General features: G+C 55.4%; 9 protein-coding genes across 9 annotated transcripts; 2 read left to right on the forward strand and 7 right to left on the reverse strand.

Moving 5' to 3' along the window:
- Positions 1 to 918: 918 nt before the first annotated feature.
- On the reverse strand, positions 919 to 3,452 carry COL26b_002945 (uncharacterized protein; the record flags this gene model as incomplete). The annotated part of the gene is made up of 2 exons (XM_053175851.1): positions 919 to 993; positions 1,044 to 3,452. 2 exons carry the CDS (start codon positions 3,450 to 3,452, stop codon positions 919 to 921), a joined length of 2,484 nt encoding a protein of 827 aa, XP_053040280.1.
- Positions 3,453 to 5,036: 1,584 nt separating this feature from the next.
- Positions 5,037 to 5,519, forward strand: COL26b_002946 (uncharacterized protein; the record flags this gene model as incomplete). The annotated part of the gene is made up of 1 exon (XM_053175852.1): positions 5,037 to 5,519. The coding sequence occupies one exon, from the start codon at positions 5,037 to 5,039 to the stop codon at positions 5,517 to 5,519; it is 483 nt and encodes a 160-aa protein (XP_053040281.1).
- Positions 5,520 to 5,591: 72 nt separating this feature from the next.
- On the reverse strand, positions 5,592 to 6,280 carry COL26b_002947 (uncharacterized protein; the record flags this gene model as incomplete). Its single annotated transcript, XM_053175853.1, has 2 exons — positions 5,592 to 6,103; positions 6,160 to 6,280. 2 exons carry the CDS (start codon positions 6,278 to 6,280, stop codon positions 5,592 to 5,594), a joined length of 633 nt encoding a protein of 210 aa, XP_053040282.1.
- A 789-nt stretch (positions 6,281 to 7,069) lies between these two features.
- On the forward strand, positions 7,070 to 8,059 carry COL26b_002948 (uncharacterized protein; the record flags this gene model as incomplete). Its single annotated transcript, XM_053175854.1, has 4 exons — positions 7,070 to 7,328; positions 7,466 to 7,602; positions 7,654 to 7,888; positions 7,986 to 8,059. 4 exons carry the CDS (start codon positions 7,070 to 7,072, stop codon positions 8,057 to 8,059), a joined length of 705 nt encoding a protein of 234 aa, XP_053040283.1.
- Positions 8,060 to 8,980: 921 nt separating this feature from the next.
- Positions 8,981 to 12,245, reverse strand: COL26b_002949 (uncharacterized protein; the record flags this gene model as incomplete). Its single annotated transcript, XM_053175855.1, has 5 exons — positions 8,981 to 9,020; positions 9,070 to 9,274; positions 9,323 to 11,804; positions 11,864 to 12,050; positions 12,166 to 12,245. The coding sequence occupies 5 exons, from the start codon at positions 12,243 to 12,245 to the stop codon at positions 8,981 to 8,983; spliced, it is 2,994 nt and encodes a 997-aa protein (XP_053040284.1).
- Positions 12,246 to 13,627: 1,382 nt separating this feature from the next.
- COL26b_002950 (uncharacterized protein) lies at positions 13,628 to 14,671 on the reverse strand (the record flags this gene model as incomplete). Its single annotated transcript, XM_053175856.1, has 1 exon — positions 13,628 to 14,671. The coding sequence occupies one exon, from the start codon at positions 14,669 to 14,671 to the stop codon at positions 13,628 to 13,630; it is 1,044 nt and encodes a 347-aa protein (XP_053040285.1).
- A 3,225-nt stretch (positions 14,672 to 17,896) lies between these two features.
- COL26b_002951 (uncharacterized protein) lies at positions 17,897 to 19,207 on the reverse strand (the record flags this gene model as incomplete). Its single annotated transcript, XM_053175857.1, has 2 exons — positions 17,897 to 18,763; positions 18,827 to 19,207. 2 exons carry the CDS (start codon positions 19,205 to 19,207, stop codon positions 17,897 to 17,899), a joined length of 1,248 nt encoding a protein of 415 aa, XP_053040286.1.
- Positions 19,208 to 20,408: 1,201 nt separating this feature from the next.
- Positions 20,409 to 21,678, reverse strand: RNP2 (mRNA-capping enzyme subunit alpha; the record flags this gene model as incomplete). Its single annotated transcript, XM_053175858.1, has 2 exons — positions 20,409 to 21,366; positions 21,485 to 21,678. The coding sequence occupies 2 exons, from the start codon at positions 21,676 to 21,678 to the stop codon at positions 20,409 to 20,411; spliced, it is 1,152 nt and encodes a 383-aa protein (XP_053040287.1).
- Positions 21,679 to 22,208: 530 nt separating this feature from the next.
- ATG20 (Autophagy- protein 20) lies at positions 22,209 to 24,188 on the reverse strand (the record flags this gene model as incomplete). The annotated part of the gene is made up of 4 exons (XM_053175859.1): positions 22,209 to 22,304; positions 22,353 to 23,477; positions 23,530 to 23,796; positions 23,868 to 24,188. 4 exons carry the CDS (start codon positions 24,186 to 24,188, stop codon positions 22,209 to 22,211), a joined length of 1,809 nt encoding a protein of 602 aa, XP_053040288.1.
- Positions 24,189 to 24,428: the final 240 nt, after the last annotated feature.

Below are 24,428 nucleotides of genomic sequence, written 5' to 3' on the forward strand. Positions count from 1 at the left end.
TCGCAGCTGGGCCAGTTGCCCAATGCAGGGTGTGGGCGATTTTTTGAGTGGACCGAGCTCTTTGCGACCGGTCTCTTGTCACGCGTCAGATGTCCTCCCGCTGCCTGCCGTCCGCTTAGTTCTTTCGGCTGCCACTGGAATGATTTTTCATTGGCTGCATTTTTATCTCTCCACTGAGTTCATGCAAGGGGTCTCAGTCTCCCCCACCATCGGCCATCAATCAACAATTGCGATCTGAGGTGGGCGCGTTCTGGAAAACACAGGTGATGAGGCGCCTTCTGAATGGTTCAATGTTGAGTACCTTGGCTAGCATAGGATTCATTGGTCCGTACTGGGATGAAAGTCGATTGCACTGCAACAAGATGGGGGTCTGGAGACCAGATCGAATGGGTCCTAGACTTGGTCTGGCTAACTATATCGATAAGCATAGCGCGCGAGCATTCGTATCATCTCTCGTAAGCCGCTGCCGAGGCCCGCTTTCCAGCACCCGCTCGCACAACAGGCCGTCACGTCAGCCTCTGTGATTGACAGCAAACGTAGCAAGAATGCCAACACAGCGTCGTGAGGTGTCGCGAATAGTGATGCATTACTTTTCTCGTCACGACCTATCTACCGAGGAACCTGGTCAACGCGAGGCCGTTGCTATACAAGAGGACACAGTGTGTCCTTCCTAAGCCAGTATGCTCTCCCTGCTTTGCTTTCCCAAACGCCGGTGCCATGCAGCATGCCGATAAACATGAATCCGTGTCATCGTGCTGTTATACCATGCCTAAACCCAAGCTTGGCGGACTTGCCTCGTTCCGTCGTACCCAGACTCTTCTCCTATACTTGCACAACCCCTAAAAATGCAGAAATCGCTATTCTCTGCCTCGCAGGGCAAGCCCTGAATTGAAGCCAAGAAACTCATATGCCATATACTCATGTCATCATCGAGTCCTCCATGCTCATGTCCTCCTCGAGGCTTTCGATCGCTTCCTTGATCGATACGCTGGCCTATCGATGTGGTTAGCCAAGGACTTCATCACTACACGCGGATAGCATACCTTTGGATCCAGAGCGAGCGCGTTGCTGAAGCAGCGTACAGCCATCTGCTTCTCCCCGGCGTTCCTGTACAGCCTGCCCAGAAGGAAGTGCACCATCGCCTCATCTGGTGCCATGTCCTTCACGATCAACAGTTCCTTCTCCGCAGCATCTATCTGCCTGAGAAGCATGAGTGCGCGGGCTTTCCGATACCGGACCATCGCAGCCTTGGGCGCTAGCTCCACAGCCTTGCTGAAGAACTGGAGCGCCGGAAGAATCTGCTTCTGCCTCTCCAAAATCCCTCCTATGCGACAGATGAGAACAGCATTGGTCGGGTTGATGATCGAAGCGGTGTGGAAGTGTGAGTATGCCTTGTCGTAGCTGCCCAGCTTCTCGTACACACCACCAATGCCAAAGTAAGCGTTGTAGTGACGTTTGTCGGCAGCGATGGCGCGGCGGAAGGCCGCCATCGCCTTTTCATACTCTTCATTGGCGACGTGCTCGTGGCCTTGCAGAGTGAAGGCGTACGCAAAACCTGGATCTAGTTGCGTAGCCCGCTTAAAACACTTGAGTGCTTGTTCGTGGTCTCGGGAAAGAGAGGAGGCATTGCCCAACGCACACCAGGCCTGAGGCGAGTCCCAGTCGGCATCAACAAGCTCGTGGGCCAGGAAAGAGAGGTCTGTCTCGCGCTTCAAGTGCCAAAGAATGGTTGAGTAGATTTCCATATCTTCCATTCGCGTTGGAGCCACAACACGCAGCTTTCTGAAGAACTTCTCGGCCTCCTTGTACGAGCCTTGCTCGTGGTGCGCCTTACCCATCTGGACCAGAACCCAGGGTGTATCCTGTTGACTGCGGGGCAAAGTGCTGTAGGAATGCAGAGCCTCCTGGCATCTGAACTGCTTAAGTGCAAAGTAGCCAGAGGCGAACTTCTTGAGCAAGTCCATAATCCATTTCAAAGCCTCTTCAATCTTGACGTTGTCGGGCTCCCCAAGAGCAGCTCTTGGCGCAGCATGCTGGGTCGCGTGAGGCTCCCGTACTCGAGTGGTCTCGGCGTGGTCGACGTCCATGCCGTTATCTTCAATGGGCTTCCGGTTGCCACTTACGACCCTACCGACACTGGAGCCACTAGAGCCAGGCCGCATGATTCGAGAGATTTGGGGTCTAGCCTTCTTCAACTCGCGAGTCCCACCGCTGATTGTGGCAGCGCCCGAGTTCGCCTTGGTAACTGACGGCTTGTGAAACATGTTCATATTTAACCTTGCGCTCCTCCTTTGCGTGGGAGCGCTGACCTCTTCGGAATGCTGTCGTGACTGAACAGGGTGCCCCGAGACTGTCCTCTTTCGTTCCGAGGGTGCTGCTGTCCGCAAGACTCCGGGACCGGTGCCGGTGTCAGAGTGCAACTCGACGGTTTGGTCCTTATCTTGACTCCTAGTGCTTCTCTTGGCACCTAGTCTGTAACTCATCTTCGGAGGTGCTTCCAGGAAGCCTGGCTCCACGGCCTGCGCCGTCCGTGTCCTCCGTGGTGGCGCTTGAGGTGGTTCAGCAGCGAAGTTACGCAGTGTCGGAACCTCGGGCATCGATACGGGACCGGTGGGTGTCTCCATAAGATCGGACTCGCCATTCGCCGTGGCTGGCGGTGCCAGTCTCGCCTTTGCCGCCGTGATTTTCGACATGAAGTCGTTCTCTTCCGCCTCGGCAGCAAAAACGTTGGCACTAAAGGGCATGTCTTGGTATGTCGAGGATCGGTGAAGGTTGAAAGGATCTGATGAGTCCATCATAGTCCGGGCCGAGTGCTTCTTGGGTTCAAACGAGTTTGATGTGCCCTCCTTGGGCTCCTGGAGAACCACACTGGGGTCTTGGTCGAAGCTATGGGTGAGTGAATCGGTGACCTGGAAGATGTTGGGCACCCTGACGTTGACGCCCATGTCGCAAAGAGCCTGGAAAGCGTCCCACATGAAGGGGTTGACCCTGACGGCATTCTCAAAACACTCGATCGCCCTTCGGCGGTCGTCGTATGCACGGTACAGCTTCCCCAACAGACACAAAACCGCAGCTTCGTCCGGATATAGTGATCGGGTTGTTGTGGTATGTTTGCCCAGGTTCGTCTTGCCAATCCACTTCTCTCGCGCTTTTTCCAGCGCGTTGATGCCGTCCTTGTATCGTTCGAGTTTGAGGCAAGCCTGCGCAAAAATCCAGGCGGCGCCCAGGTTGGAGCCTCGAGAGGCAGACGGCCTGCTGACCTCGAAGGCAGTCCTCGCATCGCCAAGACGAAGATGGCAAAGCGCCAACAGGTAAGCCGATTCACTCGACTTAGGGTCCTGGGCATTCAGGCGTTCGGCGAAGAATAGGGCGTTATCGTAGGTATGATGGTCGACATGATAGTATATGACCTGACGCAGCAGGCCGGTGATGGCTGCGCTGGTGGGCGCCATTCTCACGGCGTGGTGAAGAGATGCAGGCGGCTCGGTGGAGGGGGTTACCGTCGACAAGAGATTGTGGCCATGGGATCGCGCGCAAGTAGTAAATAGTCGTCGGGTAGGATGGCTGGAAAGTCAATCTGGGTGGCCAGCGTCCCGGGAGGGCGGGCGGCTAGGGTTGGCAAGCGTGGTTGAGCTCTGGCGAGCTTGGATGGTGGTTTCTGTGCAAGCGCAAAAAGTTGCGTCCGTGAATTTCGAGGTTGGGGGTCGCGCGGAGCCTCAGGGCTAGAGGAGCAATAAGGGGACTGCGGTCGAATCGATTCGGCTTATTGAAGGCATTAACAATTAAGAGCCGTAATGAATGGCCGTTGGAGATGAATTGGCGCCGTAAATGCTGAAAACAAGCGACGTTGGTAGCGATGGGTATTGTGGTGTTTCTCTGTTGCTGGTACTGTTGTTACTGGGCCTGTCGAGGCGGAAAGGCCGTTGTGGTGGGTCCCGTGAATTTGTTTGGGTTTCCCTTCTGGGGGGCGTTGCAAGTCGACGTAACAACGAACGGAGAACTCTGTCCAAACTTTTGCGTTGTTCACTCCTCGCAGCAACCAAAGAAGAGACGGCAGGCCATTTGGCTGACTGGGTCGCGTCTTGCAGAAAAAACGTGGCTACGAAGCGCACTGAACGGAACGAGAGGAGGAAGGAAGGAAAAGGTGTTGACAGAGGAAGAGGGGTGGAAGCTGGGAGACCAAAGACCAGAAACTACCTAAGGCAAGCTAGAGTCACTATACCACAAGATGGAGGGGGCAGGCAGGTAGGTGGTGGGCGGAGACAGCGGCAGACGTCCAGCCGTGGGATGGCGGGAGGAGGGAAGACGAGAGCAGAGAGACAAGGGCAAGTCCCGTCGTCGTGAAGGTGTCACCTCAGGTGAGGTCAGTTCAGGTCAGGTCAGGGACCTTGTCTAAGATGGACAATGTCAGGTTGCTATTCCTGTTCCCTCCGTGCCGTGTTGACCTGACGGCAGCGTTTCCCTCTCCTTTCAGTCTCCGTCGCGGGTGGTGTTGTGGTGCGACGGCCCTGATTGGCTCACGCGATACCGCAGCGACCGCTATCACCTCGCCCAGCAACAGGAACAAGCGCCCACTCAGCGGCCTTTCTGCCTGCCAACCCCCTGTCGTCACTCGCCAGCCCCCCCACGGAGTGCCTACCTGAGGTACGGACACCCGACCGGCGTCTTGCGCCAGAGACATTCACCCGCCACCTCTTCCCTTCCAGGCGGTGCACCGTCTTCTCAGCAGTTGGAGATCCACTTGATGCCGTCCGTACCTTACCTAGTGCACTGTCATTGGATCCCACGCCTGAGCCACACTTCACTTTGTGGAATTTCGTCACTCGCATCCTTCAGCCTCAACACCGTTTGCACGCAACCTGTCTTCATCCTCAGGAACGTACCGGTCCTCATTCACATTCGTGCCACCTTGCGCCGGGGCATTGACCAACTCAATTGACCTCAACTGCGTTTCTTGTGCCCTTCGACGGCACTAACCATTCCTCACCTTTCCGAAAAATCGACCCGCAGCAACCTCGACACAACCAACCGTCGACATGGCGCAAAAGGCAAAGAAGGATAGGGCCAAGTCCAACGCCGCCGCCCTGAACAACCTGCACATCGGCTCAGCCATTGTCAATGTCAGCTTTCTTCTGTTCCACTTCTTGATCAAGTCGAGGTCTCTTTTCTGGTTCATTCTCCTCTCTGCCCCCGCCTTGATCTGCGAGTTCGTCCTCGAGAACGCGGGACGTCCCAAGTACGATGCGGGAGGAAGCCTTAAGGCCTCGGGTGAGGACCTGGCAGCCGCCGGCTTGACTGAGTACATGTTTGACGTCGTCTGGGTCACCTGGGCATCTGTTGTTCTCGTCATCCTGTTCGGCAACTGGGGCTGGCTGCTGTGGCTCGCCGTCCCGGCATACGGCGCCTACGCTGGAGTTGGTCTGCTCGGAGCTGGCAAGAGAATGGCCCAAGGTATGCAGGGTGCTGGCAACAACGAAGCTCCTGTGCCCGCCAACCGCAAACAGCGCCGTGCGGCATAACTTGACTGAAAGTCTATTCCAGCAGCTCGACGGCTGATATGGTGTCTATTCATCTCTACCGGGTCTATCCGCTCAGTTCTGTCTATGCCACGGCTGCTCTTCGGCCCACTTCTTGATGACCTCTGCGTCTACATTTCTCACCAAAACATGGATGTGCTCAAGAGCCCGCACACTCTGCAAAGCAACCCAGTTCTTGAACCAGACAACTCTGTCTGCTCCACCATCGCCTAAGCTTTCAACAAAGTACTTTTCGACAAATCTCTGGGTGATGCGCCTGCTCTCTGGCGTCATGTCTCCGGTCACTGCATCAGTAGGGATGATGGTGCGCGACCAGACCACGATATGGGTGATCTCGGGGTCAAGTCCGTACGGCCAGTCGTTGACAAGGACTCGGTAGTCGGACGGATCCTCAAAGGGAACGAGCGACTTGGGGGTGAAAGGCGGCTCGCCCCAGGTCTTTGGCAGGCGGTTCACGAGGAGGTACTTGGTCATGGAACCATACTCGGCCTTGGTCTCGGCCGTCCACTTCATGTATCGACGCAGGTCTGAGGGCTTCCGCTTCAGAACCTCCAGCTTGTTCGTCTCTGTAGACCATTAGACTCTCAAGATACAAAGCCAAAGCGCAAAAAATATGACGCACTAATAATCTCCTTGAGCTCCTCCCAGTCATGCTTCTTGAACTCCTCGTCCGTCTGTGAGAGGACCCACTTATCGACATCCGTCAGCGGGAAAGGGGCTTCTTCGACCGGAACGTCGCCCATGTTGACTGTCGCGGCTCTGAGGGTGCGGTGATTTGGGGAAAAGACCAGACGGCGGGGTTGAGAAGTGCGTCTCACATACAGCCACGGTGATGACTTGACGGAGATGGCAACACGAGGTCGACTAATTGGCGGGAACGGCATCCACCTCACACGGGCGGCGGCCTGCGGAAGATCAGCGGTCCGGTTTCCCCAATCGGCCGCTAAGGTAACTGTTGTTACGTTACACAGGTGCTAGAGAACCATCAACGTGGTGAAGTGAGAGACAAGAACTTCGTCTCAAGTGCGCTATTCTCTGCAAACAATATTTACTACCGTGTACTTAACCTGTGAAGCAGACTGTTTCTCTTAGGCCTTAGTTCACAACTTTTCTCTCATCTAACAGGCTTCTCAGTGATCCAATTTGCACGTATTTTATCCGGAGGCCAGCGCCAGGCACCTCTCAATGGCGCCGTCTTTTAGAAGGGCAGCTGAGATGCAACTAAAGCAGACATGCGTGTGAGAGGAACCAGCAATAACTCCCGCCCTCTATGAGATTTCAAGCCGCCTGAGAAACCAGTTCAATATTTGACATAACCAGGTCTCCTTTTGTTTAGAAGGAAAAATGCATTGGACTTTAAGACCAGGCCGAAAGGATATGCTGTGACCATTGATTCGGCCGGCACCTAGGTGTCATTTTCCACCGTCTTGACCGCCGAGTTACATCGATCCTCCAGCATCCTCACAACCAAATTTTGTCGGCCAGCCACGCGTCAAGAATCAAGCCCAAAACCGAGATATACGTAGCCAGCAATGACTGAGTCCATCCCGCATAACATGAATGACCCGGCCGTCGACTTTTCGGCCAACGTGGCTGCTCCCGCACATCCGTACTACCCCGTCGACGCCCAAATCCTGCACTACACCGCGAACCAAACCTCCATCCCCGTCCTCCTCATCGCCTTCGGCGCCGTTCTTGCTCTGGCCGTTGGAGCGGCTGTCCTGGGCGCCAGGAAAGCCCACCCTGCTCTGTCGAAGGCAGATCTCTTCACCGTCGCTTGGTTTGCACTTTGTGCGTAGTGGCTCTCGGCTGCGGCGCTTACAACAGCTAACACGACGCAGGCGGCTTTCTTCACTGCTTCTTCGAGGGTAGGTAACAACCCAATCTTCCATCGCATCATTTCTGATCAGTATCTCATCCCCTTGCAGGCTACTTCATTCTTTACCATGAGAACCTAGCAAGCCTGCAAACTTTCTTCGGCCAGCTCTGGAAGGAATACGCCCTGTCCGACTCACGCTACCTGACATCCGACTCTTTTATGCTCTGCGTTGAAGGATTCACCGTGGTAAGAAACCCTGTTTCAACCTCTGAGCGAATAGTCAATAACAGGAATTAGGCGGTATGGGGTCCGCTGTGCTGGTCCATCGTGGTCGCCATCGCAAAGAGGAGCACCCTGCGCTACCCGTTGACCATCATCATGTGCGTCGGCCACCTGTACGGCGTCGTGCTCTACTACTCTACCAGCTTGACCGAGTACTTTCTCCACGGCGTATCTCACAGTCGACCCGAGTTCCTTTACTTCTGGGTCTACTACATCGGGTTCAACGGCCCCTGGGTCGTGGTGCCAACGCGTATGCCATCCCTCTCGTTTGTCGATACTGATGGTTAGAGCTAACCTGTCAATAGTCCTTCTTTTCAGCAATGCAATGCATATCAAACGCCAACTAGAGAAGGCGGTTGGCAGTGAAGGCGCCTTTGAAGCAGCTCGGAGTGTGACTCGCGACGTGAAGAAGAACGAGTGAGAGATGGTGGTGCATACGGCGACGGGGTCCTTCGAGTTGACCTTGATGGATACCTTGAATCGGGCCCAACGCCGGGAAATGGGGGTTTTCTGGGAGGTTTTGGGGCTCGTGTCGCGCTGGTTCAAGAATCTGGAGGACCAACAGGCTGAGATCGACAGGCGTGACAGCGAAGTTGACTCTGGACCGTTTCTGTTCGCATCGAGGCGTTGGCTATTCTCTGCACAGAATACGAGTGCGTGCGTCACTTGCTATGTGGTGAATTTCCCTCCCAGTTACTATTCAAACTTACTGAGAGGTCTGCGAGCGAATGGACATGCACAACTTGCCCCAAAAGTAATTCGATGCTGCGAAACCCAATCCGCCTCGCCAAAATTCCAAGTCGGCGACACAAAACGAGCGCGGCGACTCCAACATCCTAGAGCCATTACAGGAATGAGACCAGAGGAGAACAGATAACTCTGAGAATGCTCACTGCCAGACGTACGAGTGTCTGAGATGCCTCCCGTTTGTGATACAACATGCCGCGCATCGTTGTTGGAGTCAGGACTGGTAGAGCCCGTTCGGAAACATACGAAACATACTAAATGCTCAGTTCGCGAGTATCCTATAGCTGTTGAGCGTCATTCACTAGCGGCAACCTGCCCATAGATCATAGCCTCACTTGCACGCACGGCACTCGGAACAGGTACTAAAAACTTTTCATATGGATATCATTCATCTTATTCGGTATCCTATCTCCTCAAGAGGCAAGCTATACCTCTAAAACGCTGCCTCCCCATCGAGTCATGTGTGCCCGAGAGATCATTCCTCGGCTCTTCATTATCAGCAAGTCGTCTATACAACCACAACGCCGCCCAGATGCCTAGATGTATGCCAATGCCCCAATGCACGAGTTGTTGACCAAGTCCCATCATCACCCATCTAGTAGATGCCCTGCGTTCTATACTGGAAGGTGTCGTAGCTGGCGGACGTTAGCAATTGGACGTGTGTCAAGAGTAGAGGAAACCTACAGCCGCGTGTAATAACTGCCGAGAGACTTGCCGATCAAGTCAGTCTCGACAAACTGCTCCGCCTCGTCCGCACTGAGCTGCAATTGGAACCGTTGGCGAAGGTTGTGCGTAGCTTGGGCTACGCCAGCAGAGTAGCAGGGCATCTTCGAGTCACGTCCCATCATGGCCACCAGATCAATGATGTTATCCGCAGACCGCCGCAAGGCTGAAGAGGTTAGCTCTGTTCAAACACTCCTGGTGGGACGTAACTTACCTTGGAAAGCCTGTTTGCAGAGCTTCTTGTAGTCTTCGTAGTCATCAGATCCGATGCCTCCCAGCACCTCAATGTACTCCTGTGTCAGCTTGAAAGGCGCCGCTTCAAAGCCAACGGATCCCGGAGAGTTGGACAACATGAAGCCGAAGTCGATGTGAACGATGTGGCCCTCGCTGTCGATCAGGACATTACCGTTATGTCTGTCCTTCAGCTGCAAGATGTATGATATCATACTGTACGCGGCCAGCGAGCGCTTAAAGGCGTCTACTCCAGCCTTGTACGGTTCGCTATCTGCGGCACCAAACGCTTTGAGAAAGTGATCTCTGAGAGTGGCGAATCGACGTTTTTGGCCCGGGCCCGCCTCCATTGACAGAGTCAGACTTCTCTTGATAGAGTGTAATGAGACGCCGTTGGTAATCGTCTCAATCAAGCCCGACGATTCTCCCGTGACAAGAATGCGCATGAGCTTGACCCAGACATTGACCTTCGCATCGACCCAAATCTTGTGGCAAACGTCGATCAACTGGCACGCGAACGCTTCCTGACGCAGATCGGCCCCCGTCTTCACGATGACGCTAACCAAATCCCAGTTCTTCATCCAGCCATAAGGTGAGGTCTTGCGGACACGCTCCTTCTTGGCCTCCCAGGCTTCACCAAAGACTGCTGCGCTCGGATCGTCACGGTCGCCCTTGGTCTGGATACCACCGGTCTTGATGTCGTTTTCCATTCTCGCCAGTCCAGCACCGGCATTGGCCCCTGGCTCAATAGGTGATTCGCTCTCCACCTCAGGCTCAGCATTTACTTGTGCAACGGCAGCAGCCTGCGCCGCCTGCGCAGTAGAGGCCTTGGCCATGATCGTGTCAAATGTTGGACCCTGCTCATCCATATCGAAGCTCTGCTCCTCCAGACTCTGCATGCTCGCAATGATTTTTGCCCTGATAGCTTGCACCTCATGTCTTGGCCGCTTGCCGCTCGTAGCCTCAAGCTGGGCCAACATTTGTGAGGCTGTGCGCATATGCGTCGCGAGTGCAGAAAAGTCGGGCTGCTCGGCTGCTGGAGCACCACGGCCTGATAGCGTCATCTTGCGGAGAGGGCCTGGGGGACTGCTAGATCTCGAGGTAGAGGCGCCTGAGCTGCGTGGAGTGGTCATGTTGTCGGAAATTGTACTTGACATCGTGGTAGTGCCGCTTGGGAGACGCTGTGGTTGCGCCGGCGAAACCTGTTTGGCTTGGAACTTCGAAGATGGATCTTCATCGAATGGCTTCAGCATAGGAGAGCTTCCCAGGTCGCCGGAAATGGGCTCGAACACACTGTCGATGACGGGCTCCGGAGTTTTAGGCGCGATGGGTATGCGCGGCGAGTCAGACAGGTCGAAGATGCGTCGATTGGTGCCCTGCTCCGTAAGCAAAGTCGACAAAAGCCTCTTGTTGTCTGGCGTCTCTGGATCGAATGAGAAGTCATCCCTTAGCACCTCAACCATAAGTAGATATGGCACCTTCTCCGCACTATTAAGAACTGTTGATTCCCCCGGGTTCAAGCGCACAATTCGATGGTGTCTACTCTTCGCCGGAGAGCCATCAACAAGCGTCGGGGGGCAGATGACTGGAACATCCACCTCGGCCGGAAGATCCTGTGCGATGAGAGCCAGCTCCGCGCGAAGCGCACTGAGGCGGGCAGGCTTCGGCACAATGACTAGCCGGTTCGAAATCCCCTCGAGCGCCGTCAAAAACTGCGTCTCGCACCTGAAGTAGTGTTGTCGCAAAAGCCTCGTCTTCTGTAAAGGTGTCAATTCGGCGCCGGCGGCACTGCTCTTGAAGTGATGAGAATGTCTCCTGTTGAGAGCATCGTTCGGTCGTGGCGGGAGTCCTGCAGACACTGGAGTTGCGGGCCGGGTGATGGCCAACCGTGGAGACCGCAGCTCGGGAAGAGGCAGCGAGGATGAACTAAGTCGGGCGTCCGCGTTCTTCATCTCGAGATGTGACGGTAACCTCTTGACCTCTACTGGAGTCCTCGAGCCCGATGAACCCTGCCGCGACGGCGTTGGCGACGGGTCCGTCGCCCGGTGAGGCAAGTTCGAAATCACAAGATCCGGGGCGCTCGTGATGCGCCCGCCATCTTTCGCACGCTTGGACCTTGTGCTGCTCGCGGCCGTCACCGTCTGGGATCGTGTCACCTTGGGGTTGTTGTCCTGTGTTTGCGAGTTGGATATCAGGTCGTCGGATGGTTGAGGCTTCCTGGCTTGTGCAACGGCGAGGGGTCCCGCCCAATGCGGGACGAGAGGGACCGCGACACTGGCCAAGACGAAGCTTGCAAGAACCGTAACTGGCAGGATGTTTTCCTTAATCTTGTCATGCCGCGCGGCATCTGGGAGACCGAATACGATGTGCTGCACCTTGTTGTACACCCTACGACACGTTTGAAAGGACTTGGATTGAGGATTGGATGATAGGTCGTGTAGGTAGGTTTGGAAGAGCCAGAAGGTCTAGAAAGTGACATTAGACAAGCCATCGAGGCGCAATGGGTTGACAGAGGGTAACTCACAAGGAGGGCGGCAGTCACAGACTCCTCGCACAGGTCCAGGAGGAATTCCTCCAGGGCCATGGACTCATTGTCGACGCTAATTATAAGGTGGCATAGCTGCGGCAAGAAGAATTCAATGTCCTCGTAAGGGAATTGTCGCAGCTTGTTGCAAAGGACATAGTGAATTCCCACATGGTCGGCATACCGGCTGCATCACAAAGGAGTCAGTTTTGAGTGTCCGACGTCATGTGTCAGCGCCAATTGGGGGCGCAACGGACGCTGCGACAACTTGGAGATGGCGGGAGGAGGGGGAAAGAGCTCACGATAGGTAGGAGACGGAGAGAAAAGGGTTCGAGTTGAAGACGTCGGACTCAAGGAATCGCTTGAGCAGGTCCCACGACATTGGTTACGCCACGAAGCGGAAAGAAGGATGCAAGTACAGTGAGGCTCGGTGCCTCATTGATCATGGACATGAACGGTATTCGCAGCGAGAGGGACGGTTTCGCATGGCTCTAGAAGCTCATATGTTTGGGAGGTCGGTTTGCGCAGAGCAGCACGCAGATTTGCAGATGCAGCAAGCAAGACAATGGATCGAGTCGAGTCGGCGGAAGGACAGGTAGGGTAGGTACACGCGGTGAGGTGGCCGGTTGCTCGTCGGTGTATTAAAGGAGTCCAGTTGTAGGTAGCTCCCTCCTCGGCCGTGGATTTGGGGAGGTCGATTTGTCCACTAATGTGAGGGCGTGACTTGGAAGGTGGGAGGAATGCCCCATCAGCCATGCACGACCCGCCGTTGCAAGTGCCTAAATTTTCGGGCTTCAAATTAAGGTACGCCGGGTTACCTCAGCATGAGCATGCTCAGCGCCGGGAACACTGGGGCTCAATCCGCAATTGCTAGGTACCTTACCTTACCTGGCCTGCCCTGCCATGCCTGTAAGGTACCTTGCGGGCTGGGTTAGGACTGAGCACCGGAACTTTAGGGGCCACCTTCACACAAAAAGGGGCCGCAGTCCGTTGGGACCGAGTTCGCTACCTTCTTTACTCCGCAAGCCGTAGGCGCCTGCGGGAGTTGGAGAGGCGAGACACATTTGCCCAGAGACTGAGGCACCGAGCCAGAGAAGCTACCTTACTAACTTGGAACCTCAAGGTGGATGACCCCTGCCGGCGGGGTATCGTCTTATATGCATATGTGACGTAGGTGCATAGGGGGCGGGGCGAGAGAGCTCACCCTGAGAGCTGACGTACTATGTACAGTTGGTAGGTGATTTGAGACAGAGAGGTCCATGGACTTGTGAGAATGAGATGAAATTATCTTGATATAATTACACAAATTTGCGAGCTTGCTTGGCCCCCTATCCCCCATTGATTTCACAGCATGAGGCAAGCAAAGAGACCCCGCCGAGGTGCCGTGCCGCGCCGGGTTGGTGAGAAGTGAGTTTCAGATGGCCCACGGTGTAAGTCAGTCGGTATCAGCAGCACATGCGAGAATCATTTTGAAGCGCAACATAATCTCTTCATTCTAAAAATGTGAATGTGAATGTGAATGCTGTTCAACGACAGGCCCAATGCGCATACAAGGAAGACAAGCCGTCCATGGCATGCAAGTGTGAGGAAGCAGCGCTTAGTTCCTCCGTGCCGTGTACCCTATGCCCCCAAGTGACAAGTTTTCGTTGTGTCACCCAACGCCGATGTAGATGCTAGCCAGTCCAACGCCAGTCCTCATAACCCTTTCATAGTTCTCGTCATTCAAATAATCTCGACCCCGATGCGATGTGCAGAAACAGTTTCTCACGTGGCCTTCTTCTTGCGACCACCTTTGCCCTTCTTCTTCGTCTCAACCTCCATTTCCTCCTCACTCTCTGTGTCAGCCTTGGAGCGGCCACCCCTCTTCTCTTCGTCGCCGACCTTGAGGGCAATATCGGCCAAGAAATCATATTGGCCGTCTCTTTCGATGACTTGCTTCAACATCTGTGCCGTTACACGCTTGGAGTTCTTCTCCTTGGCGATCTCTGCGCTCTTACTGACAACTGCAATCATAAATAGCTCCAGGGCCTTGCCAACGGCGATGGGTGTTTGTTGAGCCACCTTGCCGACTTCCTCATCGGCCTGCATGATGCGCTTTATCCTGGCAGTGGGGAACTTAGTCCGAACTGGAGAGGGCTCGACTGGCGGCGGCGAGGGAGCCGACTGTGTGTTCTTCCTTGGAGGCATGGTGGCAGAACCTGGTGTCTGGGGCAAAGCTTGATTGTCGGAATTTGGGTTGTACGGAATGTCGTAGAGATTGGGCGTTGTGCCGTACTGTTTTTTCTCTACGTATTGGTGGCTCTGGGGTGTTGGTGGTTGATATTGGAGTTGATGCTGATCTTGATATTTGATGGGTTGCTGCCCATATGGGCTTGGTGGGGGTTGCTGCGGAGAAGGCTGCTGCTGCTGTTGCTGTGGTGGTGGCTGCGGCGGCTGGTGGTTGTACTGCGGCGACAGGTACTGCTGGTGCGGTTGGTGGTGGTGCTGGTGGTGCGGGTGGATTTGCTGCACGGGTGGCTGATAAGAGGAATATTCGGACTTGAAAGCCGTAGAGGACGGGTAGTGGGGCTGCTCGTGTTTGATGTGTACAGGAGTAGAAGTCGGCTGGTGAGGTTGGTAGGCGCGCGACGGGGACGAGGAGTATTCATATACCGGCGGCGCAGGTCCTGAAGTTTGCAGTTTGCTCAGGTCCAGGTGCTGCTGCTGGTGCTGCAGATTGTGCTGTGGAGGTGTAGGCGGGGCGGGTGCTGCCGAATAAAAGGAAGAGAGGTCTGGCGACTTGGGAGCGTAGGCAGTGTCGTCCGCCATTTTTATTTTTTTTCCCTCTCCCTCTCCCGGCTAGGTAGGTCCTGCTCTGGCGCTGTTCTGGAAAAATTAGAAGGCCGCTATTTTTTTTTTCGTCCCTCAAAGTGGAGGACGAATGGCAGGGGGGGGACTTGGCTGGGTCGGGTTGGGGTGCAATGGCCAAGGGTGTCCAAGAACCGCCTATGGCAGCGTGGGAGCGGAGACAGGATGATTAAGCGAGGAACAGGGGGGTGGATGATTTCTTGGAGAACAAAAAGCACCTGCTTCCCCTCTCGTTCGGCTTGGGTGGTTTCCTTCAATGACTTGCGTCTCTCAACGCGAGCAATCCCTTGTGTGCGTGGGCGTATGCTCTTCAGTGGTATAAACAACTGACTGGACTGGGATATAGACTGGGACCGGCCAAGGCAATCGTTCCGTGTTTCCCGGAGTCTGATTTAAGCCTGGCTGCCGCGTGCGGTATGTATAGGCACTGAGGCAGTGACAGCTTGTCCCAGCGCTACGTCTGCTGGGATGCGTGAGACGGGATGGTGTCCTTGGGACGCGGGGCTAATGCAGTGTCGCGTTGGTGGTGGCAGTGAACGAGGCAGAAGCAGTAAAGATGCTGTAGGCTCGACTCGCGGATGACATGCAGAACGAGACAGGATGGAGATGCGTGCCTGTGTGCGTGTGGAGGGGAAGATGTCCCAGTGTGAGCTGCGTGCAAGTCAGCCTGAGCCAAGGTGATGGGCAGGGCTGAAGTACACAAGCAAGTCACGACAAGACAGAGAAGAGCGAGGCACGTCTGAGAAGGCCGATAAGCTCCCACATTCTCTGATATACAGACACACGACAAGAGCGCCAGGTTGCTGTTACGACCAGGGCAGACAAGCAGGCAGAAGGAGCCTTCTCGCGACTCAAGTCTCAGTCCTCAAAGTGAGAGGAGCAACCTGATGGAAAGACGTCTCCGGGCCTCGAAGCAGGCAACAACGTGTTTGTGGTAAGGCTGATGGATGCAGACAGTACCAGAAGCTCGAAGCGACGGGAAGTCGTGGCTGAAGAGGGCGTGGCCGAGACAAGAGGTCTGCTTGTGCGACAACACGCACTCTCGACACAGACACAGCTCGTCGATGAAATGGAGAAGTCGCGATTGGGCCCGAGCGCTGAGTCAGGAAAGACTTTGGCGATATGGCAGCTTCGGTACGATAAGGTTTCGGTGTGAGAGGCGAACCAGGATGCAACTGCACTGGGTTCGGGGGTGCTGGGCAGGAGGCGGTGGGCGCGCAGGTCGTGGTGCGGTCAGGCGTGAGGTGCGGGGCAGCGGTATGTTCGGCCGTGATCCAGTGAGGTGTTGTTGGCGGCTGCAAGAGAGACAAGAAGGAAAAGGGGTGATGAAACGTGTGAATGGGCGTGTTATGTCGTCAAGATGGGCCAGTGAGGCCAACGCAGGCGCGGCGTGATGTCTTGCTTGCTTCCCTCTGGCGGACTGGCAGGCAGGCACGAACGGCAGGCGGCAGGAGGCAGTTGCCAGGCAAAATGGCAGCAGGTGCAGTCGCAGGTGCAGTTGCTCTGCGCTGGCTGCTGTCCGCCCGGTGTTTGCGACGGTTGGTTGGACGGAGGCGGAAGGTCAAGGTGACGACGGCCCCGTGATGATGGCAGGTGTGGCCAGCGGGTGTGTGGGCTTTTGGCAGGCGGTGCGGGTGGTGTAAGGCAGCTGGACTGTGGACATGGACCTCGCGGTGGGCAGAAGCGGGCTCCTTTCATAAGGCGATGGATTCGCAGTGGGAATGCCCACCGTTTATATGCACGTCGCGGGTCACAGCTCCCCTTTGCTCCCCTCTGCCTTCTCCAAAAAATCACCCCCAGTTGCAGGGGCCACGCTGTTATCCTGATTGGACCAGGATCCTCGACCTCTTCTCCCGCGCTTTACCGTTTCCCCCTCCAGTGCCAACACTGCCTCCCTCTACCTTACCACCAATACTTCACGCTCAAGTACCTACCTCCATGGCTAGCTTCTCCAGTACCGCCCTCAGGTACTCAAGCTTGCCGTCTAAGCTCCAAACTGTCATCTGCCACCAAATCCTCGTCTCTGTTTTTTTTTTTTTCCGACCGCGATATTTGTCCACGCCTCGCCACCACCTTTTCGTCTTCTGTTATTCTCTTGTCGTTCGTGGCGCAAACCTCACTCATTTTCCAGTACAAACCTCATCCGTCACATTGCCGGTTCGTCAACGGCGCGAGCGTCTCGCCCTCCCCACCGTTGGCCCAGTCTGCATATTGCAGCTTCGCGGATGCACTTGTACCTTGCGGCGCACCCGAAGTAACCTCAAGCAGGCTGAAAGAGGCGGCTGGCTCACTGAGGTAGCCTGGCTGGCTGACCGTCCATGACAACTCAGCTCACGCCTCTCGTTGCCTGCCTCCCAGCCAATATTCGCGCACTCACACACGCGGCCTCAGTAGGCTCTAGAGGGACAGCTCAAATATCGCACGTCGAGATGTCATGTCCAAACGAGTCTGACCTCGCGGCTTCGCACCGGCATCAGCTCCCACTCGCTTTATATCGATGAGACACATCGTCAAACCCCGCGCCGTCCTCTTCAATGCTGCCTGGAGCTGGCACCCTCCCTGCACCTTGGGCTCCTTCGACCCTTTTCGCCGCACACCGTCATCAAGGGCCCCCATCGTCCCAAGTCAAATGGCCTTGCCCGTCGCAAAACGTCGCCTTCATCGAGTCGCTGACTGTCTAGGCCATCCATGACCTCACGCGAGACCCACAACAGCTCCTTACCTTTACCACCTACCCGTCTGAGCTTTGCGACGACCCTCCCGTCGCGAGTCGCACTTGTCTCCGCTCGGGGGCTGGACCTGTGCGCAAGAACTCATCTGCATCTCTCAACGCGTCTCTGCAAACACTGACATGTTTGCTCGCGATCCCTCGGCAGAAATCCCGCCACTACCGCTGCAATCTCCCACTTGGCCAACGGCCTGGTATGCAGGAACGCACTTCAATCATGCAGGTAATCAAACCACGAAATCAATTCTATTGTTTGCGCACCCGCCCCAGCGCCTACCTTCTATTGGTCGTCACGGATGATGATAAAGATAGAGAAATAGCTGGAGACCAACAATAGGACACGACTGCAGAAGCCGAGTCCTCCAGCTCTGGTTTCGAGGTTGTGCGCCTCGGTCCATGACAGTTTTTTACTTGATCTAATCTGACCCCGACCGGCATCCGCCCCCTTGGCAGACGGCTTACTGAATGTGCTTCCGTATGGCTGACGTTAGTGTCCGCAGACCCTTGAGCCTCTTGTCCTCTGTGCTTGACAAGAACAGCGATACTACGGGCCAGGCGTGGATCCCGCCGTCCTCGCTGCGGCTGTCTACCTCGGTACTCTTCACCAATGTGTTGATCAGGTCCTTGATATCCGGCGCAAACACTTCCTCGGATCCGTATGTGATGAAGAAGCCGCATGGCGGGCTAGCTTCCGCCCACACCCGATGATCGCCGCACTGCCCGGGAGACGCCGTTTGGTCGTAGGCATGTGTGTGTCCGGCATACTGTGTCGCGTATTTCCACAGCGTGTCGCGGTCAAGGTAATCGCTGGCCGAGTTTTCGTGTTTGGTTGATATCAGTCGTGCCCATGGCGAAATTAACACGCAGAATCCTGGGAGCGGCGATTCCGAAGCTCGCCGAAGCGACTGCTGGCTTTCGCCCTCCGATGGTGCAGAGTCGTCCCCTTTCTCCTTGAATGCTCTTGCTTCATTCATGTGGCCCAGCTCCAGCAGCAGCGTCAACATCAAAGTCCCTCCTGCCGAGTCCCCTGCAATGACCACTTTCTTCGGGTCTCCCGCAATGGAGAGCACATGCTTATATCCCCTCAAGGTCTCGTACACCTGCGTCGGGTACTTCTCGTCGGGAACGAGCGTGTACTCGAGCGCAAAGATGGCTGGGTTCTGGTAGCCTTGCTGAACCAGCAGCGCGTGCCACGACAGGAGGAATTCGAGGTAGAAGTAGGCAGAACCCATGGCGAATCCGCCGCCATGTGCATAGTAAACGACAACATCGGGTGGTTTGGTAGCGTCCTTGTTGATCCAGACGCCCTGGAATCCATGGCGACCCTGCCATCGAGAACTAAGCCACCGCATCTCACACGTGAAGAAAATGGGGCAAACTAGACTTACATGTTGTTTGTACTCCCGCCAGCTGACGGGTGATCTGATGTACCCATGCCGCAGCATGCGGAACCGTAGGAACGGCAATGAGATGTACTTTGAGAAGAAGACGCGGCCAATGTTGGTGGGCAGGTTCGCAAAGGCGTAGCGCACGCAGCGGATGACGAGGTCTTCGAAGAAGCTCGCCCGCTGCACGAACGGCGACCTCTCGTCCGGGCTCAGCAGGAACCGTTCGCGGAACAGCGAGCTGGGCAGCTCGAACAGCAGGAAGGGCAACGCCTTGATGGCCACCACCGCCGTGGGGAAGAAGCCGACATTGAGCAAGAGCTGGGGCGTCAGGAATATAACAAAGACCAGGCAATCGAGCAGCGACACGGGGCCGAGAATCATGGTGGGCGGATGGGGGAAACTTGGTGTTACTAGGTTGTTGGAGGGCCAATTGAATGTATCACGGACGGATGTGTAAGTTGGACGCGCTGAGGAGGGTCATGGCAAGGAGAATAGTAATGGGACAGGGCAATTGAGGTTCAAGATTAGCTCTATCGGAACTCCCAGTGTTCCTCCCTTCGCCGCCGGCCGGGTGGTTCGTCGTCGCTGCTAAGGTAAGATTGGGAAACTTTAGGTTTGTGACGTCTTCGAGGTTTGCGGAAGCCCGTGCCTGGATCGGTCCCTGCCTGCCCGGGCTGGCTGCAATGGCGGGGTGCTGCCGCCTGCGTGCTGCTACTGCCAGGGGCGCCTATGTAGGTAAGGCGGGAAAGCCAGCCAGCTGCTGGCTATTACCTGCCCTGAGTTTGTTGGGAAGCTCCTGAGGGAATCAGCAGTGACGCGGGGCTTCGTTCACATGCATTCTGTATAGCTCGACCATGCATGCGCATCTCATAGTAGGTACCTTGGATCCTAGCTGAGCTAATCGCTAGTGCTGTACGGATACTTTTTTTCTCCCTTGCTCATCCGAAAGTTGCCAAAACGTGCCCTTTACGGTTCTGGCGAGAAATGATAGCCAAGACCTTGCTGAGTCAAGGTGAAGGGGGCGCTGCGCTGCGAGACAGACAACCCCTTGGCTTCTTCTTCCTGTTTGGCTTGTGAATGTGGAACATACTCGTCAACAACCATAATGCATCATGTCCTTCTCCGAGCTGCGTTATTAAATGTGGTTATTTTGTTTTCTTCTTCGCTCGACTTGTATAATAGTAACAATGACGACCCTGGCGGGCCATACCGCAAAATTGATGAACGAATCCCCTTGAGTCCGACCCATGCCTGATATCCTGAGCTGCAAACGCCGAAATAACTGCTATCGTGCGCCTATCGAAGCCCGGCGCCCCCAAAAAATTGTTGAGACCAAGACGCAATATGATGTTTGCAAAAGAAGAAGAAGTCTTGCGAGCTCTCTTCTCTTTTTCAGACCGCCATCACCCACTCTTTTCTCGGCTGCCAGCGTAAACACCAAGACGCCTCTGTCGCCCGTACTCACACACACACACACACACACACATACAAACCCTGCCGCTCCAGAACTCGCGAAGCCTCCGGACAACCTCACTCCGGGAGTCGCCACGGGATGTTTTTGAACACGCGATTAGCGGGTCGCTCATCTCTTCCTCGTTTTCCAGCAGTCTTTGATTCCCTTGGCCGCCTCAGCTAGGTCCTTCTCCGTGACGCGGTCCTCGATACTCTCCATCACGCTCTTGATCGTGGAGATGTGATTGGCCTCGGCCTTATCATCGCGGAAGCGGATGACCCTCCACCGGTTCTTGTCGTCCTTGTGGCACTCGACGATACGGTTGTTCAGCGGATCCCCAAGGGACTTGAGCGTCTCCCACTCATCCTCGGTGATGTGCACCTCCGAGAAGAACTGATACTGTCCGTCGCCCATGAAGCTCCACAGCTCCGAACGCGGCACACTTTCGTAGTCAATGTACGGCTCCGTAAAGTCGTCAAAGTTCTCGTCCGGGTGGACCGTCGGAAAGTTCAAGCGTAGCCGGCAATCCACCGTGTTCTCTTCAGGCGGCTTCCACTTGAGGATGTGCGGGTCGGTGCCGTGCTTGTAGTCGGATGATACGCACGTGAAGATGAGGCCGTCGTTGCCGTGTCGCAGCTTGGGCAGGATTTCGCGAAACATCATTTCTATGCCGTACGAGAGCTGCATCGACTTCATCTCTACGAGAAACGGCTGGAAGTCCTTCTCCTCCGGGTACTGTTTGAACAAATCTCGATAAGGCTTGTAGATGTTTTCCTGGAAGTACGCCAGGCGCTTATCGAGGGTGCGCGACATGAGGTCCTGGCCGTCGAGAACCAGACAATCGAAGACGAGGAAGCGAGGGGCCTTTTGACCGCCGCCAACGTCGTCCATGACCAGCTCGCCGTCGACGATGGTGCGCGTGTGGTGCTTGCCCACGTCATCTTTGCGCGGGAAGTGGAAGCTGCTGTTCTTGATGAACCAATAGTCGTTTTTGCGGTCGATGAGGTAGTGAATCTCGCGGCCGCTCTCGTCCTCGGTCAGGTACAGCAGGTACCGGATGCCGTCCGACTTCTCGCAGACGTAGTAACTATTCGTCGCGTTGAGTCAGCAAATCTACTCGCGCGTTTTCTCATCTTCTTGGTGTTGTCCGACTCCTCTACGGCAGGCGAGAGGGATGGGCGCGGGCGGGGAAAAGGTGCACTCACTCTTTGTTCCGGAGCTCATCCAGGTGCTTGCGCGCGAAGCTGACGGGCTGTGCGCCGGGGAAGCTCGTTTGATTGCGATGCAGAAGATTTGCAACCTCCCGACGCAGGTCGAAGAGCAGCTGCCCCTCGGCCTTGATGCCGGGTTCTGCGATTGAGGCGATTGGGCCCTCTGGGGGCGGCTGTACGCCGTCCATCTTGTGTGTTGTGTTGCGCAAAGGAGAAAGTACAAACAGGTCCGGCCTAGCCTCGCGACGACGAAAAGTCTCGGAGCTTTATCGGTTTCTTATCGATAAGCGATACCATAGGGAGCTGTGCCGTACCTAGGTAGGGTACCTAAGGTGTGCTGGAGCCTGGAACTCGCGACAGCCCGAACCTGCTAGGAACGTTATGAAAAAGGATATGCCAAGCTGCGCCAAGCCATTTTTAGTGTTTACGAAATGGCTCAACTACTTTCTTTCAAGGTGTCACAGTCACAAGATGAACTCAGTCTGGAACAGCAAGCTGAACTAATCTGATTATTTCATGGACTATTCAATGGCTTTTACGAACGGCAAGCCCTCGTAAACGCCAAATGACCTTCGTCGTTTCGCCAACTGACGAGCGAACCTCAACCAAGCCTGCAGAATCAACGCCTCGTCAAATTATAGGAACAAGCCGGCAGCTTTGAGCTGGAGCTGTTCTGATATCCACGCGCAAATTCATGTCCCGTTACCTCAACTCACACCTAGCTCTCGTCAATCTTGCTGACCTCGGCCTTGGCATCTTCCCAAGTCTCCTTGTTCTTCTTTGCCCATTCGATCTGGCTCTTGGCATACGCCAGCTGTTGTCGTGTTAGCTACGGTAATGTCATAGATACCGCAAAACTTACCATGTAACGGCGCAAATCCTCTTCCTTCTCTCCCTGGAATCTTTTGAGATCCTTCAAGATGCTGGCGCTGGCCTCCTTGACGTCATGTTCAGATACCACTTTGGCCTGCTCCAGCTGCTCGATGCTCTCTCTGGTCTTTCCGATCATGTCGCGGCGCGTCCTCTCAGGGTCGACGTCTGCCACTCCTTGAATCGCATGGCGAATCGGTCCGAAAATCTTGTTCGTGATAGAGTTGCTGCTCGCGGCCTTCTTATGACCTGGCGTTGAGTTGCTTCTCTGCGGTACTCCCTGGCTTGCTGATGGCGCCGGCTCACCGTGGGTGGGAGGAAAGTCGGAGTCGATGGATGCCGTATCTTCGGCGCTACCCTCACGTTGATGGTTCGACGTTCCCGCCTCTCTAAGGCTCGTTGATCGCTTCGGCGGGGGTGTAATCTGTTGACTGCTACTCAAGTACTGCTCAATGCGTTTGGCTTCTTGCTCGCTCCGCTCCAGCTGATCAAGCAGCGCAATCTTCTTGTTGAGTTCATCGCTCGTCTGCTCTTGCTGCACGCGCTTCAGAACTCTGTACTTGAGTACGCTGCGGACAACGCCCGCAAATTGCGCATTCTCGCGCATAGGCTCCGCAAAGCTTGCACCGAGCGATCCGGACAGTTCTTCCGTTGCAATGTATGACGAGTCGGCGGCCTGTCCCACCCTCTCAAGCGCAGGTCCCAATGACGGTGCCTGTTCCGACAGCGCAAAAGCGTTGAACTTGGAACCCAGTTCGCAGAGATCGGCAGCAAGGGCTGACAGATGGCTGAGTGTCCGACGGTTGACCTTTTCCATAGATCCAGACAAAAGTTGCTCCAGTTCCTTAATCGAGGCTTCATACGTGATGAAGTACGGGTCGAGTTCCTGTTCGCTAAGGTTATGGCTGTCGGGGGGGAATCGGCCAAATACATGAGAGCCTGTTCCGGCAATGGCGTTGGGATCGACACCTGGGCCTCCCGTTGTTCTCAACTTCGCGGAGCTGGCTGGTACGGGAAGGAAGGCATGGGCGGGTGTAGGATTCGCTGGATCCAGAGGGGGCGCCTTCAGGACGGACTTGGGGACTGAGGCTACGGGGTGAGAGTGCAGGACCTCACTCTGAAGAAAAATCAGCCACAATAATACTATCGCAACGATGACATGGACTCACCCAGCTAGCATTGGGGTCAAGAAATCTCCACCACACCCCATCGACTCGGACTTCTTCCATGCGCCGGCAGCGGTTCAGAAACACAGCGAGCATGCGCTTGCGCAAGTCAATAATCTGCTGGTCTTGCTTCGCGTTCGTGGGGTTCGCGGCGTAGTCGGCCATTGTGTGCTTCTCGGGAATGGGGGGTATGATCAGGGTGGGGTGCAGACGGGTAAGCGCTTCTCGCAGCGAAGCGAACTCTGAGTATCGTCGGCGGACCTCGAGGTTCTAGTTTCTTGTCAGCACACAGCCCCGTATGAACTATTCAACCAACTTGCCCCGGTGCGAATGGTGTAGACAATGTATCTACCACCACTCTCTGCGCTCTTTCCTGCATCCGTAATGAGGATGGGCATCGACGGGTTCTCGTAGAGAATCTGCTCGACGCGACTCTCGTAGCCACCGGGCTTTGGGCGAGGGACGATATCGCCCCTGTCTCTAGCAATAGGCTCATTGTCACTGCTCTCAACCTCGCTCTCGTCGTGGCCGAGGCCGCGATTCTGGGGAGCCTCGTCGCTTGTAGTGGACGGGGTCTGAGGGATGTCGAATCGCTGGTCTAGAGTCTCCCAGTCGGCATCAGCACTGTCTGAGGAATCATCCAGATCTATGGTTTCCATCATCTTGAGAATCTTGCTGGTCGCCTGGTGTTGTATTGGGGGGATGGTCGCAACATACACTCACGAGAGGTAGGAGAGGCCGGGTTGGCCGAGGAGGAAGTCAGGCTGTCCCGCCTGTCGAAGCTGGTCCCATAGGGGTTGTTATCCTCGTCGTTCCACATGATGCTAGCCGTGACTGAAGACAACAGCAAACAAAGCTATAGGCTGTGATTCAATCGTGCGAAAGGGTTTGCGGTCTCAGTT

This window comes from Colletotrichum chrysophilum (genome assembly GCF_026319265.1).
Source record: "Colletotrichum chrysophilum strain AFK26 chromosome Unknown scaffold_15, whole genome shotgun sequence".
Taxonomy (NCBI): domain Eukaryota; kingdom Fungi; phylum Ascomycota; class Sordariomycetes; order Glomerellales; family Glomerellaceae; genus Colletotrichum; species Colletotrichum chrysophilum.